This window comes from Oncorhynchus nerka, linkage group LG25 (genome assembly GCF_034236695.1).
Source record: "Oncorhynchus nerka isolate Pitt River linkage group LG25, Oner_Uvic_2.0, whole genome shotgun sequence".
Taxonomy (NCBI): Eukaryota; Metazoa; Chordata; class Actinopteri; order Salmoniformes; family Salmonidae; genus Oncorhynchus; species Oncorhynchus nerka.
The window spans coordinates 50889864-50909961 of NC_088420.1; the positions used below are offsets into that span (position 1 = coordinate 50889864).

At 44.7% G+C, this 20098-nt stretch overlaps 1 protein-coding gene across 1 annotated transcript in view; it reads left to right on the forward strand.

The window, feature by feature from the left end:
• Window positions 1-19749, forward strand: part of LOC115108982 (uncharacterized) — a 49616-nt gene extending 29867 nt beyond the window's left edge. Inside the window, exons 4-6 of the mRNA XM_065009948.1 lie at window positions 8844-8900; window positions 12392-12514; window positions 19612-19749. Coding sequence (XP_064866020.1) covers window positions 8844-8900; window positions 12392-12514; window positions 19612-19749 — 318 coding nt within the window. The remainder of the gene's footprint in view (window positions 1-8843; window positions 8901-12391; window positions 12515-19611) is intronic.
• Window positions 19750-20098: the final 349 nt, after the last annotated feature.

Sequence of the window (20098 nt, forward strand, 5' to 3'; positions counted from 1 at the left end):
GTTGGCGACATGCATCTTTGTGTGCCTGGAAGATATCTCAGCTTGGATGTTGGCCCACTACCTCAGGATCAACCTCGACAAGACGGAGCTGCTCTTCCTCCTGGGGAAAGCATGCCCACTCTAAGACCTCTTCATCACGGTTGACAACTCCCAAAGTGCAAAGATCCCTGGAGCAAAGATCCCTGTTGTTCTCTGCAAACATCAAAACAGTGAATCGCTCCTGCAGGTTCATGCTTTGCAACATCCGTAGAGTACAACATTTTCTCACAGAAGACGTGGCACGGGTCCAAGTGTCGAACCCAACAAGAGTAAGGTCGAGGACCTTCACAGTTTTATTTGAGACAAATGTACAATCCATGAAGATTCATTGTCAGATCCAACAGCAGATGTCGTTGTTTCAAGAAAACTAGAACTAGCATCTCTGTTTTGTCCGAGTTTAAAAATAAAACACTTACCGCCATGCCAGGCAGTTTTGGGGCTTCACCACGTTTATTTGCAATGTATGTGTCGTCTGCAATAGCATTGAAAGTTTGACATTGTGTTTCTGAATTACATCACAAAGAGGTAGCAAGCAGTGCATTCAGAAAAGTATTCAGACCCCTTCACCTTTTCGACGTTTTGTTACGTTATAGCCTTATTCTAAAATGTATTAATTACCCCATAATGACAAAGTGAAAACAGGTTTTTAGACATTTTAGCTAATTTATTTTAAAAAATAAAACACAGAAATACATAAGTATTTAGACCCTTTGCTATGAGACTCGAAATTGAGCTCAGGTCAAGCCTGTTTTGATCATCCTTGAGATGTTTCTACAACTTGATTGGAGTCCACCTGTGGTAAATTATATGGATCGGACATGATTTGGAAAGGCAGACACCTGTCTAAATAAGGTCCCACAGTTGACAGTGCATGTCAGAGCAAACAAAAACCAAGCCATGAGGTCAAAGGAATTGTCCGTAGAACTCCAAGACAGGATTGTGTCGAGGCACAGATCTGGGGAAGGGTATCAAAACATGTGTGCAGCATTGAAGGTCCCCAAGAACACAGTGGCCTCCATCATTCTTAAATGGAAGAAGTTTGGATCCACCAAGGCTCTTCCTAGAGCTGGCCGCCCGGCCAAACTGAGCAATCGGGGGAGAAGGGCCTTGGTCAGGGAGGTGACCAAGAAACCGATGGTCACTCTGACAGAGCTCCAGACTTCCTCTGTGGAGATGGGAGAACCTTCCAGAAGGACAACCATCTCTGCAGCACTCCACCAATCGGGCCTTTAAGGTAGAGAGGCCAGACGGAAGGTGATCCTCAGTAAAATACACGACAGCCCACTTTGAGTTTGCCAAAAGGCACCAAAAGGACTCTCGGACCATGAGAAACAAGATGTGATACTCCACATCCAACCTGACAGAGCTTGAGATGATATGCGGAGAAGAATGGGAGAAATTCCCCAAATACAGGTGTGCCAAGCTTATAGTGTCTTACCCAAGAAAACTTGAGGCTATAATCGCTGTCAAAGGTCTGAATACTTATGTAAATGTAATATTTCAGTTATGTATTTATGATACATTTGGAAAAATGTAGCAAAAATGTTTGCTTTATGGGGTATTGTTTGTAGATTGATGAGGGAAAAAAAACAATTTAATCAATTTAGAATAAGGCTGTAACGTAACAAAATGTGGAAAAAGTGAAGGGGTCTGAATGCTTTCCGAATGCACTTTATTTACAGTTGAAGTCGGAAGTTTACATACTGTGGCAGTCCAGGGGGTTGGTTCAAAACGTTTACACAGATCAGACATGGACAGAGTAGAATCAAGACCAACACCCTGTCTCCCACCTGGAATTCTCGGGGCTGGTCTCCCCGATTGTAGATCTGGGCTTGGGCGCGTTGGGCCTTCTCCATATGTTCCCTCACGACTGGCCATATGGCTGTCATCCTCTCCATCATCGTCTCCATGTGCTCTACCACACTGCGTAAGGGGGTCGGTTGGGCTTCCCACACCTCCTTGGCGAGGTCCAGTAGGCCGCGTGGCCTCCTCCAGGTAGAGGAGTTCGAAAGGGGAAAACCCTGTGGAGGACTGGGGTACTTCTCAGTTTGAGAACATTAGGTGGGGTAGTAGCTGGTCCTAGTTCTTACGATCCTGTTCGATTACCTTCCGCAGCATTTGTTTGAGCGTACCGGTAAGTCAGGTACCGGTAAGTCTGGTACTGCACCCACCATCATCTGGAAGTTCCCTTGTGGAGTCACGATGTTGGCCCATACAGTTGAATACCGCTTTGTGTCCCCGTGAACACAGGAAATTAACGTCTACCTACCATGTTCAGTCTCCTGTTTCAGCAGGCTTGTGGTTACGAGGGTAACCATACTTCCGGAGTCTAATAGAGCTTCCGTGTCCGTCAACCTTCATCGGGACCATGGGTGCAGTTGATTCGTGGTGTGTCCAACAGGAGGTGACGTAGTCCACTGCGTGACCCACCTCGCTTTCGGGGCTTGCTGAGGGCATCGACTCCTCTCAAACCTCCTTTGGTCTCCATCTACCTGGGTGTGTCATTGGCGGGTCGGCCCTACCCAGGCTGTCTCTACACGGGTTTACGGTCCTTTGGCGCTGCCGACTGTCGGTTCGGGATACGCAGCAGTGGGGCTGTCCTTCCGACTCCTCGAATGGGTCGCCGACTCAGTCCGGCTCCCACACAGCAGGGCCTCCGGGACCCTCTCCGGATACCGTCTTCTGAGCTCCGGGTCTTGCTGTGTCCTGTGGGGATCAAAACTGAACTCTCTCCTGTTACCTCTGGTACCGTCCCCAACTATACTATACATACACTAAGTTGACTGTGCCTTTAAACAGCTTGGAAAATTCCAGAAAATGATGTCATGGCTTCAGAAGCTTCTGATTGGAGGTGTACCTGAAGATGTATTTTAAGGCCTACCTTCAAACTCAGTGCCTCTTTGCTTGACATCATGGGAAAATCAAACGAAATCAGCCAAGACCTCAGAAAACAATTGTAGACCTCCACAAGTCTGGTTCATCCTTGGGAGCAATTTCCAAATGCCTGATGGTACCACGTTCATCTGTACAAACAATTGTAAGCAAGTATAAACACCATGGGACCACGCAGCTGTCATACCGCTCAGGAAGGAGACACACTCTGTCTCCTAGAGATGAATGTACTTTGGTGCGAAAAGTGCAAATCAATCCCAGAACAGCAGCAAAAGACCTTGTGAAGATTCTGGAGGAAACCGGTACAAAAGTATCTATATCCACTGTAAAACAAATCCTATATCGAGATAACCTGAAAGGCCGCTCTGCAAGGAAGAAGCCACTGCTCAAAAACTGCCATAAAAAAAGACAGACTACGGTTTGCAACTGCACATGGGGACAAAGATCATACACCATCCGAACCGTGACGCATGAGGGTGGCAGCATCATGTTGTGGGGGTGCTTTGCTGTAGGAGGGATTGGTGCACTTCACAAAATAGATGGCATCATGAGGTAGGAAAATTATGTGGATATATTGAAGCAACATCTCAAGACATCAGTCAGGAAGTTTAAGCTTGGTCGCAAATGGGTCTTCCAAGTGGACATAGAACCCAAGCATACTTCCAAAGTTGTGGCAAAATGGCTTAAGGACAACAAAGTCAAGGTATTGGAGTGGCCATCATAAAGCCCTGACCTCAATCCTATTGAAAATGTGTGGGCAGAACTGAAAAACTGTGTGCGAGCAAGGAGGCCTACAAACCTGACTCAGTTACACCAGCTCTGTCAGGAGGAATGGGACAAAATTCACCCAATTTATTGTGGGAAACCATTTCAAGGCAATGGTACCAAATACTAATTTAGTGCATGTAAACACTAAAAAAAATTTTGTTATGTAACTTAGATTGACGCACCATGGAAGTGGAAGTTTTTATGCCAGTGAGATTGCTAAGGCGAACACCGCCATGTTTAGTTTTGCCCGACCTAGGTCGAGGCTCAGACATAGTTGAGCTGACTACACTGACTGTGCTAGGGGCCAACTTAAAGCTGGCAGGCTGGCTAAGAGCCTGCTGCCTGGCCTGCACCCTGTCTCATTATGGAGCTAGAGGAGTTAGAGCCCTGATAGATAAAATGAGAGCACCCCTCCAGCTACTCTCATGGTGACTTTGTCTTGACAGGTGATATGTCATTGCCATTAGTGTTATGTAAAGCGAGCTCTGAAGCACATATCAGAATAGCATTAAGATGCTTTCTCTACCTTTCGATTCCCTTCTTGCTGACAGCATCCATTTTGTTGATAGCCTATTGCATTTATGGCACCTGGGCCCAGTCTGATAAAGCCACGACAAGCTGTAAGAGATTGGCCTAGGTGAAGCTCTCGTACACCAAGACCCTCATCTTCCCAAGATGTACCTCTCTAACCAAACGACACAGATATTCCTCTGTTAACAAAACATTCATGTCTCACCTCAGAGCTATCCAGTTTCATTATCGCCGAAAAAAAGGGCCGCTTTATCCAGAGGTCAGCCGGGAATATGGAACCATGGCACTTCTCCAATGAGCAGCGAGGCTGTATCGTTGTTTCAGACATCGGGCAGAGCGCTCGTCAAATCATAATTCCCCTGACCTTGGTGAACCTCGGAGGCTTTGACAACGCGGGGCCATGCTACAGGACAGGCACTCTCTTTCACGCCCGCCGACGCCAAAATGGCTTTTTCATTCCTCAAACAATCATACGCTAGATCCTCTGAATGGAAGGGCAGATGACATAAGCTGTGGGTTCTCTGGTTTGAGTTAAGTGCTTTTTTCTAAACTCCAGAAGCGTATGGTCTGACCCTAGTGTACGTGCTGACGGTACTGTTATCTTCTTTTCCCCTCTCATTTAATTTAGCTCCTTGAGCGTTCCTGAAAGCCCAATTTGAATATGCTCATCACTGCTGCAGCCCTGTTGTCAAAATCTCAATTAATATGTTAATGTCTCTGAGATTTTTCATTAGTTACCAGAAGAGTTATTGGCGTCATTTTTTTCAGGAATGAATTTTTTTTTGGGGGGCATTGCTTTGTTTATATTGCCTGTTGGTGCTGGAGGGGTTTTTCAATTACAAATCATAAATTGAAATCCTCAACCAAGAAGGAATAACTACCGTTGATATGCTTGATTCGTAGCAGTCCTTGTGCCGATACATCTTCAACTTATAACTTGTTACCTTGATGTATTATTGTAGTTAAATCCGACTCAGTATTCAGAAGGAACTCAAATGTTTCTAAGTAAACCTCCTTTCCTTTACTAACACTGTAAATTCATTATTTATAAATGGTGCTCCGTTGACATTCTTAGCTGTTATGTGGCAAATGAGCCAGTGCCACCACCTTGGACGTTATGCCAAAGGAAATGTGTGAGAATTAATGTTCATATCCTCGTTAGTAGCTTAGACATGCATCAGCAAAAATGTACTTCCCTAACTACTGTATGATTAGAGAGTAGGCTGTAAGCCCCCACTTGTTCCTTTCAATCTCACTAGACTATTTAGGCCGTTTAATTTTCAAACCGAATGATTAAATCATGACTGCAGGGCTAACTTTAGATTTGAATAATAGGGGCCTCCCGAGTGGCGCAGCGGTCTAACGCAGTGCTTGAGGCATCACTACAGACCCGGGTTCGAGCCCATGCTGTGTCACAGCCGGCCGTGACCAGGAGACCCATGAGGCGGCGCACAATGGGCCCAGTATCGTCCGGGTTAGAGGAGGGTTTGGCTCTAGCGACTCGTTGTGGCAGGCCCGGGCGCCTGCAGGCTGACCTCGGTTGCCAGCTGGATGGTGTTTCCTCTGACACATTGGTGCATCTGGCTTCCGGGTTAAGCAAGCACTGTGTGAAGAAGCAGAGTCTGGCAGGGTCGTGTTTTCGGGGGACGCATGGCTTTCGACCTTCCCCTCTCCTGAGTCCGTAAGGGAGTTGCAGTGATGGAACAAGATTGTAACTACGAAATTGGGGTGAAAAAGGGTTAAGAGTAATTAAAAGGGAAGTAGTGCGAAAACCAGAGAGTTGTGGGTTTCTGTTGTTATTGATTGCATCCCAACTAGCACCCTACTCCCTACATAGTCCAATAGTTACTTTTGACCAGGGCCCTATGAGCTCTGTTGGGAATCTGGTTTGGGACGTAGGCAAATTATTTTGCATTAATGTTGCTGCCCAGTAACCTTAATCAAATAAGATGAAAACACGATGATGGACGAGACCGTTAATTACATTTAATTGGAGGATCAAAAGCTTGTCTTTTGAGGCTCTTGATAAAAACCTGAACTTCAGGTTGCTGAAATTACATAGCTAGCCTTTTATCTCTCTTGTTACTGCGAAATAATGTATTCCTTGTCGGATGTTTTCTCTCTTGTTTTTGACGATGAGAAAAGCTGAAAACAATCGCATCCGTCATTAACGGGCTTTGGTGATGGAAAAGGGATGTGGATCTCTCAGGCTCCTTTGGGTCAATATTGTTTTATTCTGTATAGGTTGGTGAGGGGACACACAACACTGATATACACTGAGTGTTCAAAACATTAAGCACACCTTCCTATTATTGAATTGCACCCCCCCCCCTTTTGCCCTCAGAACAGCCTCAATTGTCTTGCCCATTCACCCTCTGAATGGCACACATACACAATCAATCCATGTCTCAATCGTCTCTTTAACCTGTCTCCTCATCTTCACCTACGCTGATTGAAGTGGGTTTAACAAGTGACATCAATAAGGAATCATGGCTTTCACCTGGATTCACTTGGTCAGTCTTTCACATGGAAAGAGCAGGCGTTCCTAATGTTTTGTACACTGAGTATAACACACCTCTTTTATACATGAAGGGACCAGGCTCTTTTCCGGATCAGATTGCAGTTGTGTAATATGTTCATAATACTACCCTGACTCTTTCTCTTTTTCTTTGCTATCTCGCTCTCTTTTTCTCTGTGTCCTTTAACTATTCTTCTTTCTTTTGTATTCTACAAAGTCCCTCCTTTTTCATACGCCAATTTATTCAGCCGAGGTAGAGGAGAAAGAGAAAGTTTTTTATTTTATTGTATTTCATTGGCCCATATTTAGAGGCTGTGGATGTGAAAGGAAGGAAGGCTGGATGGTGATGTTGTATGGAGAAAAGGAGTCGAGGTCATTTCTAGTATTTCAATTTCCTCATTCCTTGGTTTGGTGAATATTTTTCCCTTTCATTTGTGGTTGACTGTCTAATGATGTCCTGGTAACCCATCACCATAAAATAAATGTAATTTTCACAGTGACAATCTGTCCTTAGGTTGCTAATGAGGAAAAGTCTCTCTCCTGGGATACTTCCCCCTCCCTCTCTTCCAAAAGCATTGCCATCGTGTCCATTTCAAAACAGCAAGCAAGTGTCCATCACAACACTAGGGGTTTGTGCGCCGACGCTGTCATGCTGTGGAGAGAATTGGGGGATGGATAAGGGAGGGAGTGTTATGGTGTGCTTCTCAATAACTCTTGGTCTTCGCCACCGCTCTTGGGTCTTTTTCCCCATGTTTTTAATTAGTATATATACAGTGGGGCAAAAAATAAGTTTTTTTGTGCCACCAATTGTGCAAGTTCTCCCACTTAAAAAGATGAGAGTGGCCTGTAATTTTCATCATAGATACACTTCAACTACGACAGACAAAATGAGAAAGAGAAATCCAGAAAATCCCATTGTAGGATTTTTAATGAATTTATTTGCAAATTATGGTGGAAAATAAGTATTGACAGAATGACAAGGGTGCCCACATTTTTGCATAGCCTATTTTTCACATCTGATTTAATTTCATACAACCTAATATTGCTACACTAAAAGTATTTTTCTGGACAATACCAAAGTACTCAGCTTTTATTAGAAAATGAACTGTGATCATTTTCTGTGACGACAGAGTAAATTATTATGCAGCCTCAGAGGGGTGCCCAAACTTTTTCATACGACTGTGTATATATATATATATATATATATATATATATATATATATATATATATATATATATATACTGTTTACCAAAACTGTCATCACAAAAAGTGACATCATCAATGCCAAATCGAGCTGGTACATTTCACATCTGAAAATAGAGGTATTGTTACGAAAAGAGGGGTTAGAATTGACAGGATGGGGGATAAGGTAACACCCAGTAGGCTAAAGCAGGAGTGGGCATGTTTCAAGGAATGCTACACTCAGAAATGTTAGTTCATTAGTCCACTATTAATACAAGTTTTTGAGTGTAGTCTCCCTTTATTAATAACAACCAAACAGAGAAAACCACAACGTCCTCCGTAGGTTTTTTTTCTTCCTTCCCTGTGTGCTCACTTAAGCTACAAGACGTATATTACTAAAGTCCTCCATCTTGAAGTACCATGATTAAACTCCTCATTGACAGCTTACCCCAACAATGCAAGGTGTGCTCTAGTTTGTTTATGTTTCTGAAGGTAATCACACAGCACAGTAATGAGATAGGGAGTGTTGATCAGTAGAAACAAAACAAAAGATTTTAGAAAATGAAAGAATTAAACCAAAAATCAAGAGACCTGACCTTAGTCTTTGCTCATCTGACTGTAGACGGGAAGTAAAGATGTCAGTTTGAAGATGAAAACAGTTTTGTCTCTGTGTTTTGGGAAGCCTTTGAGAATTTAGAGAATCATTTTAGGATTTTAATAGATTCATTATATATTCCCTCTTTTCCTTAAGGGAGGTTCATACCCAAAAATGTAAGCACAGAGGTGTTTTTGTCAGAATATTTGATAATTGACCATATGGAAATGGTACTGTTATTTGCCACAAATGTTGCCATTTTTTTCCCTCTAAATCTCTGATGCTCATGCTAACTCCTGATTCTTCTTCTGTTTTAGAGCGAGGGATATGTCCAGGAAGAAGATACAAGAAGTGTGGCTGCATCCTCTGTCATGGTATGCTCAGCATTCTGGTGCCGTGTATTCTATTCCAATATAAGAGAATATAAGAGAGTATATATATATATATATATATATATATACACACACTGCTCAAAAAAATAAAGGGAACACTAAAATAACACATCCTAGATCTGAATGAATGATGAAATATTATTATTAAATACTTTTTTCTTTACATAGTTGAATGTGCTGACAACAATATCACACAAAAATTATCAATGGAAATCAAATGTTTCAACCCATGGAGGTCTGGAGTGACACTCAAAATTAAAGTGGAAAACCACACTACAGGCTGATCCAACTTTGATGCAATGTCCTTTAAAACAAGTCAAAATGAGGCTCAGTAGTGTGTGTGGCCTCCACGTGCCTGTATGACCTCCCTACAATGCCTGAGCATGCTCCTGATGAGGTGGCGGATGGTCTCCTGAGGGATCTCCTCCCAGATCTGGACTAAAGCATCCGCCAACTCCTGGACAGTCTGTGGTGGTTGGAAGGAGACATGATGTCCCAGATGTGCTCAATTGGATTCAGGTCTGGGGAACGGGCGGGCCAGTCCATAGCATCAATGCCTTCCTCTTGCAGGAACTGCTGACACACTCCAGTCACATGAGGTCTAGCATTGTCTTGCATTAGGAGGAACCCAGGGCCAACCGCACCAGCATATGGTCTCACAAGGGGTCTGACGATCTCATCTCGGTACCTAATGGCAGTCAGGCTACCTCTGGCGAGCACATGGAGGGCTGTGCGGCCCCCCAAAGAAATGCCACCCCACACCATGACTGATCCACCGCCAAACCGGTCATGCTGGAGGATGTTGCAGGCAGCAGAACGTTCTCCACGGTGTCTCCAGACTCTGTCACGTCTGTCACGTGCTCAGTGTGAACCTGCTTTCATCTGTGAAGAGCACAGGGCGCCAGTGGCGAATTTCCCAATCTTGGTGTTCTCTGGCAAATGCCAAACGTCCTGCACGGTGTTGGGCTGTAAGCACAACCCCCACCTGTGGACGTCGGGCCCTCATACCACCCTCATGGAGTCTGTTTCTGACCGTTTGAGCAGACTTTTTCAGACATTTTGCAGGGCTCTGGCAGTGCTCCTCCTGCTCCTCCTTGCACAAAGGGGGAGGTAGAGGTCCTGCTGCTGGGTTGTTGCCCTCCTACGGCCTCCTCCATGTCTCCTGATGTACTGGCCTGTCTCCTGGTAGCGCCTCCATGCTCTGGACACTACGCTGACAGACACAGCACACCCTCTTGCCACAGCTCGCATTGATGTGCCATCCTGGATGAGCTGCACTACCTGAGCCACTTGTGTGGGTTGTAGACTCCGTCTCATGCTACCACTAGAGTGAAAGCACCGCCAGCATTCAAAAGTGACCAAAACCTCAGCCAGGAAGCATAGGAACTGAGAAGTGGTCTGTGGTTGCCACCTGCAGAACCACTCCTTTATTTGGGGTGTCTTGCTAATTGCCTATAATTTCCACCTGTGGTCTATTCCATTGGCACGACAGCATGTGAAATGTATTGTCAATCACTGTTGCTTCATAAGTGCACAGTTTGATTTCACAGAAGTGTGATTGACTTGGAGTTACATTGTGTTGTTTAAGTGTTCCCTTTATTTTTTTGAGCAGTATATATATATATATATATATATATATATATATATATATATAGATATATAGAGAGAGAGAGAGAGAGAGAGAGAGAGGCATTCTGAGCTGCCATCAGGATAAAATGGAGCCTCTTTCCCCCCACGCTGTTCCCATGGTGATATCCCATAATCACTCCTGTCTTCCTTCGTGGTGGGACACAGACTCATTTGCTCATTGGCTGTGACAGCCTCCTACCTCTCACTGACTGGAAGCAGCAGGGGCCTGAGAGGAGCCATCGGTGGAAATAGCAGGGTATCTCCTATAACTCAACGAGAGGGGAAGGATGGAGGGAGGGAGAAAGAGGGTGGGGTAATTAGAGAACGGTACCCATAAGAAGGTAGGAGAGTGAGATGGGTCCCTACAGTGATGCTCATCATAACACTAGGGGTTCGTGTCCATAATTAGACCTACTTTACTACAGTATCTTACTGTATATTGGCTTTGGAAAAACGTGGAGACTTCTCCGGACTTCTCCAGTTACACAAACAGTATGAAAACCATCATTTGAATTTGAACACATTTTTCTTCCCTCATTCTCCCTCTGTATGGGTAGCCGCCTCTGAAATCGAAACCCACGACCCTGGCGTTGCAATACCGCATTATACTGTATGTCCTCTCACTTTCTTTCAGTGTCCCTCCCGCCCTCTATCCTCTAGCTAACTCTGCCTCTCTGCTCCCACCATTCCCCCCACTGTGGTGCTGTTGTCAGGCTGAGGGACAGCTTCCCAGGGCGAAAGGTAGAGAGGCAGGGTTTTATAATTAACGTGGAGCTGACACCTGCATGGCCAGTGTAAACAGGTGAACTGTGAAGAAGAGGCCCTCCCTGGCAGGCCACTGATTAAAGCCTGGCTCTCTGCTTCTCTCTCATTCACGCTGTCCCGCTGGTCAATAAACACCACTAATGGTATCAGACCACCCACCCAGCCCACGGGCACGGATAAAGGTCAAACATAACAGGGAGGTGGTGGGGCTGGTCTGTGGCCTGAGTGTAGTGTAGTTGGACTGAACCTCATTTCAGAATAGTTCAATATGATTCTACAACCTAAAACAAATTATATATATTTTAGATGAGTTTGCACAAGCGAGTGCACTCAGAGGTACTCATGTCGCTCTGTTTGTTAGATTGATGCTCTACTATTCAGAGTAGCAGTGTTGACAATTCGTCTTTGCCTCAGCCTCGAATGCTGAAAATCCCCTCAAGTTAATCATTGACCTTGATTTGCCAGCTTAAGCCAGATTTGGGTTGGTTGCCTCTCTTTAGCCCTGGAGCGAGTACCTGCCGTTTCTACCACAGATTCCCTGCCTGCATATAGATCCTTATCTACTTTATTAGTTGGCTTTGTTTGTTTACTATCGGGAATAATTCCCTCACTTCCCACTGATAATAGCCTTTCCACTCTGAGAAGATAAATGGATTGTCCTCCCTACTCATCACCTTGTAAGAAGAGGCTCATGAAAGACTCAGAAATGGCACCCTATTCCCTATATAGTGCACTACTTTTGATCAGCGAAGTAGTGCACTAATGTAGGCAATAGGGTACTTTGGGACACAGCCCGGGAGAGTCTTCAGACTGGATGACAAAATGCGTGCTTTGGAAGAAAGCTGAGGGTCGTAGTGAAAATGATGTGAAATAGTGGTAGGCTGAGTGAAAGAGATTGTTTCAGAAATGCTCTTCTTGGTGTGAAATGACCAACAAACATCATGTTTGTGTAGCTTTTCGGGAATATTAGCATGGTGTAGTTTTAATCTGACTCCACCAGCAACTGTAGACAAGCGTAAAATATTTAATTTCTATTTCATTTCTACTGATAATCTTTCTCTCTGTCTCTCTCTACTCAGTCTGTGTTCCCCAGGATTCAGTTGGATCCTCTGGAGAAGGACTGGCTACGATCCTGTGCCCTGGGGAACACAGCTGCTCTCCGACAGCTCCTCACACAGGACCCCAGCCTGGCCTCAAAGAAGGTACTACCTCCCCCTAACCCTCACCCTCTACCTCGCCATCAGCGCCATTCTGGCCTCCAAGAAGATACCAAATATAAGGCTCTGGACTAGGGTAAACCTGTTTGATCTGGTCTATCCAAAGCCATACATGTGATTGGCACATTTTCAAGCCCATCTCCCATAGGATTGACACTAAACACACAGACTCTGGCCTCCTATAGGATTCAGCATGATGGCACCCAGGAGCTGCCTCTCTTCATCTAGGATCAGATAAGAGAGCCTCTGTTGATGGGGTTGATGGGCATCTAGCTACTGAGGCTACCGAGATTGAAAGGCAAAAAAACAAACATCAGGAAAGGTAGCTTGATCCCTTATCAGTCAATCCCATCAAGCGTTGTCTCGCAGAGTTGAAACAGCCCATAGTTGCTGTCTTGTCGTCCTCTCTTGAGACATCAGGTTTTCATGGACCATTTCACCTCCACAAAAGCTGTCAGATCGCAATGTTGATGTCATTGACCTTGTTTAAAGATGAGATCTTCAGATAGGGATCCTCTGAAAGCCATCTGGTACTTATGTTGAAGGATTTTCTTATAATACAGTTCTGATATACCATACCATAAATATTAAATAAATATGATGGTAATAAATTAGACCCATTTTTTTTCCCCCAGATGCCTAACATTTGCACTCTATTCCCATGCGTTTGCCGCTCTCACCAGGACTTCATCACTGTAAGTAGCCTCCAGTATTTCTCCTACCATCCTCCCTTCCTCTTTTCCTGGCCCTAACCTAATCTGTTATGTTGGTGATTCACATAGAAAAGTAGTCCAGATACAGTAGCTTTGTTTTTTTGTTTTATTTCTGCAGTTCGATGTTTTACCAAAACAAATACATAGTTCCTTCTTGAATAGTCCGTACTATGCCAAACTGTACAGATAAAGAGGAAACTTAGTGTGACGTCAACATATTAAGTGTATATCCTCTACTCTTCAAATGGCCTCCATGATTTACCCCGTGTGTAATGGGGGAAACAGGCGGTGGACTCAAATGACACAGGTTTCAATTCTTCAGACCCCCACTAAATATACTGCACTACTCTCTCCAGTGTGCATCGACAGCCCCTCTCCTCCACCTATTGGCTAACACGCCTGTATTCATTTCTATCTGACCGGTCCGCTGGCTGGTTAAACCAATCCCTCCCTTGCCACTGAAGCTCTGGCATTTCGAGTGGGAGCACTTACAAAACAATGGTCTGAAGGAAATCAGACGCTTCAGCTACAACAAACAAGCAGTTAGTAAACTTCTTAGAATAACGAAATGAGGGAGGATGAAGAGATGGAGGGACAGAGAGATGGAGGGGGAGAGAGACTCCCCACCTTTTTCAGAGGGACAGGAGAGCCAGATTAGAGAAGAACGTGTGACAAAAAAAGGACAGGATATCCCCCTTTCCAAAACCTATGATTCTATCCAAGATTAAAGGTGGAAGGTGTTAAAACATCTCAACAACCAGCTGTTGTGAACCATGATTTGAATTTTGTAAATGATTAAAATGATCAAATAACACATTATTGACAAATTCTGCAGACAAAACTGAACAATATTAATATTAGTACTCCTATAGGAATGACGTCTTATACTCTAACAAGAACCATAATATTCAATATTCTCTTTCTCCTATGAACTGTGCTGCCCGATGGCCGTTCTACAACTATTTTGTGTTAACCTGCTGCTGGAAACCAAGGGGGTGAGTAGTGGTATTTTAACGTTGTCCATGTGCCTCCTTTCTGTACTGATCAAACATGTTGCTGTTGGCTTACAGCTAAAACAAAACACCCCCGATACTTTTATTTCAATTAGCTAAGCATTGACAATTCATAGTGCTCTTTCATAGTGCTCCGGCAGTGTCAAAGATTGGACAAAGGTTGGGTGTCTCGCTGTTCTTTAAAACTGGAAGAACATTTATTCAGAAGTCTACTAAATGGGATTCACACCAACATCCAATTTCTGAAATGTATCAACTTTTAAGGTATGACCCAGGTGCAGACAGTGTTGAAGAAACAGAAGTTTATTCTTTAAACAGGGGCAGGCAAATGACAGGTCAAGGCAGGCAGGGGTCAAGGCAGGCAGAACAGTCAGAACCGGGGAAACTAGAAAACAGGAGTAAGGAACAGGCGGGAGCAGGGAAACAAAACGCTGGTAGGTTCTACGAACAAACAAACTGGCAACAGACAAACAGAGAACACAGGTATAAATACACAGGGGATAATGGGGGAGATAGGTGACACCTGGAGGGGAGTGGAGACAAGCACAAAGAAAGGTGAAACAAATCAGGGCGTGACAGCATATGTTTATCTACAAAACAAACAAAAAGCTGAAATTGTTTTGCAAGGCACACAAACACACCCTCCATACATTCTGACATGCCTTGGTTCTCCCTATCACCCTACAGTCAAACACACACACACACACACACACACACACACACACACACACACACACACACACACACACACACACACACACACACACACACACACACACACTGTACTGTCCTACATACACAATGTCTTTTTTCAGCCAAAACGGGGCTGGTTATTTTTTATCAAGCCTTTCTTCAGGCTTCTGAGGTTTTGTTTAGTATTACGGTCAGTCAGTGTAATGGGCCAGAGAATCCAAATGACTGTATCCACTGAGTTTAGCTCACTCTGTAGTCATGGGCTAGGTCCCAAATGACACCTTATTCCCTATATAATGCACTACTTTTCATCAGGGCCCATAGAGCTACTTAAGAGACTAGGGTGCCATTTGGGATACAGACATGACGCCGGAGCCCAGATGATCATGGTGTGTAATGATATTGTAATTGAATGGTAATTAATAGTTGAAAAAACACACAGCTTTCACTGCCTGAAGGCAGATTTATACCACTATACTGTCCTCACCAGATGAGAGCTACTGATCTTTTTCGTAGAATGAAACAATTCCATGAATTTTGCAGTGTTTCTTTTTTTTTTTATGTAGGTTTTCTGTTTGAACATTTTGTGTGTTTAAACAGAATTTCACTGCCACTGTCATTTGTACAGAAATTCAGCATTACTTTGGTTTAGTTGAACCCCAACCAATACTTTCTCTCTAACTGGCTCCACACCAGTATGCTACAACACAAAGGCATTATTTCTCTTGCTATGAAAACTTTGTTGAGGTATGTCTGTTGAGAATGTTTCAACCAGCAGAGCATATGGTAGCCTATTGCCACAGTCCGGCTTTGAAAGGCAACTGCTGAAGCCAGAGCAGGAATTTCACACAGCGTTGAGTGAGACTGCATAAACAAGCGCTAAGCTGTCTATTGAAAGGCTCCAAAGCAAAAGACCTCGTCCATATGGCCTCTCCTAAAACTCTCCCTCCTTCAGTCAGTTTGTATAGCCCCCCCGATATCAGCTCCATGGGCCCCACCATGCAGAAGTAACAACATCAATGGTGTAAACCCTTGCCACTTGAGATTATTACATTTCTTTTTATGCTTCACTTGATCAAAATGGAAGAAGTGGAATTTACGCCTTTTTGATGTTCTTTTTCCTGCTGCTTTCAGCGAGGCATTGGGAACTGGTTTTGTTGTTCGTCCCTGTACCAGAATACCACCCACTAAAGGCCCACAGATGCCAATCTGATGGTAGCAGACGGTCGGATGGCAGTTACCAGTTTGAACAGGGTCACTGTTGTCAAACTGTCCCATGATGCATGGCAGATACCTCCCAGAAGGCTTCTCTCTCTATTCATGGGCCGGATTTAAAACACCCTGTTGAAAAGAAAGGTTGTACCTTATGGCCACAGTAAATCTAATGCAATTATAGTGTGCCATAATGCTAACTAACATGGGACATTTTGTAAACAGTAGGTACTGGTTTAAACACAATATGATACTGTTCGATTGTATTGTATTCAGCAACTATGTGCATCATTACTAATCCTATGAGTGTAACCGCAAAACTTTTTTTATTTTTTTTTATTTAAAAAAAAATAGTTGATGTAAAGTGGACAGTCAGATACTGGTCACAGTTGCTCATCATAACATGGAGAGTGACAGTAGCTCCAGACCTGGATGGAGAAGTGTTTTTTTTAATCAGTTTGTGTCTGGAGCGTTGGGGAGGCCAAACAGTCTGACGGAGTGACGGAAGAACCCCAACAGGCATCACAGAGCTCGGTTAGCACCTTGTAATGAAACCAGGCCTGGGTAAAGCAGCTTGGCAGCATCCCGCCTCGACGGGCGCAGTGGTCAGTCTACATTAACACACACGCACGCATGCATGCGCTCCCCACACACACACTTAAAAGGGGCTGCTGCAGGCACCCAAAAATAACTCCCGTTAGCTATCCCGCAGACAGACATTCCCCCCCCCCCCCTCCTCCCAGCCATTGGTTTCTGCTAGGTTTCCGTGCTCTCTGTTGTTGGCTGAATGATATATATTGGCGAGAGATAATTAAACGCTTGGAAACCAGTGGGAAACACTGTTCTATTTGTTTCATCTAATCTACTGTAGCGCAACATGGTAGTGACAGTGTGAGGTTGGTAGGGAGCGGGACGGGGTAAGAAAGGCCAGGGTTGATGCTGTGTGTCCTTATGAAAGGGACGGGGTAGGAAAGGCCAGGGTTGATGCTGTGTGTCCTTATGAAAGGGATGGGGTGGAAAGGCCAGGGTTGATGCTGTGTGTCCTAATGAAAGGGATGGGGTGGAAAGGCCAGGGTTGATGCTGTGTGTCCTTATGAAAGGGATAGGGTGGAAAGGCCAGAGTTGATGCTGTGTGTCCTTATGAAAGGGATGGGGTGGAAAGGCCAGGGTTGATGCTGTGTGTCCTTATGAAAGGGACGTGGTAGGAAAGGCCAGGGTTGATTCTGTGTGTCCTTATGAAAGGGATGGGGTAGAAAGGCCAGGGTTGATGCTGTGTGTCCTTATGAAAGGGATGGGGTGGAAAGGCCACGGTTGATGCTGTGTGTCCTTATGAAAGGGATGGGGTGGAAAGGCCAGGGTTGATGCTGTGTGTCCTTATGAAAGGGATGGGGTGGAAAGGCCAGGGTTGATGCTGTGTGTCCTTATGAAAGGGACGGGGTAGGAAAGGCCAGGGTTGATGCTGTGTGTCCTTATGAAAGGGACGGGGTAGGAAAGGCCAGGGTTGATGTTGTGTGTCCTTATGAAAGGGATGGGGTAGAAAGGCCAGGGTTGATGCTGTGTGTCCTTATGAAAGGGATGGGGTGGAAAGGCCAGGGTTGATGCTGTGTGTCCTTATGAAAGGGATGGGGTGGAAAGGCCAGGGTTGATGCTGTGTGTCCTTATGAAAGGGATGGGGTGGAAAGGCCAGGGTTGATGCTGTGTGTCCTTATGAAAGGGACGGGGTAGGAAAGGCCAGGGTTGATGCTGTGTGTCCTTATGAAAGGGATGGGGTGGAAAGGCCAGGGTTGATGCTGTGTGTCCTTGTGAAAGGGATGGGGTGGAAAGGCCAGGTTTGATGCTGTGTGTCCTTGTGAAAGGGATGGGGTGGAAAGGCCAGGGTTGATGCTGTGTGTCCTTATGAAAGGGACAGGGTGGAAAGGCCACGGTTGATGCTGTGTGTCCTTATGAAAGGGATGGGGTGGAAAGGCCAGGGTTGATGCTGTGTGTCCTTATGAAAGGGATGGGGTGGAAAGGCCAGGGTTGATGCTGTGTGTCCTTATGAAAGGGATGGGGTGGAAAGGCCAGGGTTGATGCTGTGTGTCCTTATGAAAGGGATGGGGTGGAAATCACAAACGTGCAGATTTTTAACCATCTCTGTGTTAAAAGATACAAAGAATCAGTTCAGAAGGACAAGAAGATTACTGTTACTATAGTTCCCTGCATGCTCTATGGGGACTATCTTAATCTTAAAAGGAAGATTACGGGGGAACTCTTGTTGATTGAAGGGTTTAGTTTGAACCCATGCCAAATCTGAACAGAATAGGACCAAAGGTGTCAATGAATGGACATGTCAGAGAGTGAACCCATCAAAGCATGCCTCTCCTCTCACCTCTCTCTACTTTGATGTGCTTCGACTGGGAATGTGGACGGAGGGGAATAGCTAGCGTCCCGGCTCTACATCAATACGTCCACGAGGACAATAAGAATAGCTGCTCTGGAAAGAGGCAGAACAGGGATGGAATCCGGACATAATACAAAGGGATACACAGGTTATGATGCCCACCGTGTATCACATTGTGATTGATTAGAATGGTTAGAACAGTGATCATACATTCAACTTTCACTCCTTCCTTCCTTTCGTCTTGTTTTTCTTCTGTCCCTGTGAATTGGACATCAAGTTTGTAAGTATATAGAATTAAACATCAATATTATAAATGGCTTCAATGACTCTGTTTGTGTGGGTGTGTGTACAACGTGTTCCTCTTTCTCTCCCATTAGACTGTTGTGTTCCCTAATTGTGTAGCTAGTTACCAGTCGATTCAATATAATACATGAAATGATCTGATTTGGACTCATTCAGTTCTACACAATAGAAATTGGATAACTGTCCTTGAATCTGGCTCTTTAGTGAGGCATCAATAAACTCAACATTGGGCCAAATTAAGCCAGCTTATTACAGAGCAGACACAGTGCCTGGCCATTCTTCACAGCCAAATCTGTTTAGGCATATTAGGCATGAATTAAATTCAAAGGGACATTTTATTTAAATGAGCCGTTCATGTTTTTTCATTTTTGTGTCACTGCTGTTGTGGAGGCTGTGTAGACGTACAATTCTTCTTATATTAATTGACAGTTGGCCTGAGTGAGGAGCGGTTATCCCTTTTATTGTAACCTTGAAACGTAGTAAGTCCTAACTGAAATTTTACTCAAGAAATATGCCTTCATTAAAGATTTGGAATAGTATCTGTGACCATACAATACCTTATTAGTTATGTACAAAAAAGAAAAATTCAACTCAAACCTCTGCACAAATCTTCCATTGACATCAGTGCTTTATTTACATGTTACGTAGCCTAGTTCCTAGTCAGGATTCCACCCAGCCAGTCAGTCACTCAGTCAGTGGGTGCGTATGGTAGGAGCAGTCTCAGTGTTGAATGACTGGCCCCTCCCCTCTGTCTGTGCGTCTTCTCAGACGGCGCTTCACTGGGCAACCAAGCAAGGCTGCGTGGAGACTGTGGACATGATGGCTCGCACCGGCGTGGACGTCAACATCAGATCGGTGAGCGAACGCCGCAGTGACAGGTGGTGTCGGGCTGTGAAGGGTCAATGACTTCAGTTCACACTGACGCCTTACTCGCACCTCATACAGGCCACAGCTACCGCATCTCCTCACGCAGTTATCATTTTCTATGTCCGTCAATTGTCCACCACAGATGCAGACGCACACACACACACACACACACACACACACACACACACACACACACACACACACACACACACACACACATAGAGATGTACAGGTGTGACTACTCTTTAAGATTCCTGCTGAGGTTATACTTCCGTTTCCCTGTGGTGTTTTAGTCCAAAGGCTTCCGAAGGAACTTCTCCTCAACTCTGGGCTGCTGGTTTGATAAAGCAGTGCACCACATAAGCTAGCTACAGATTGCACACCAGAA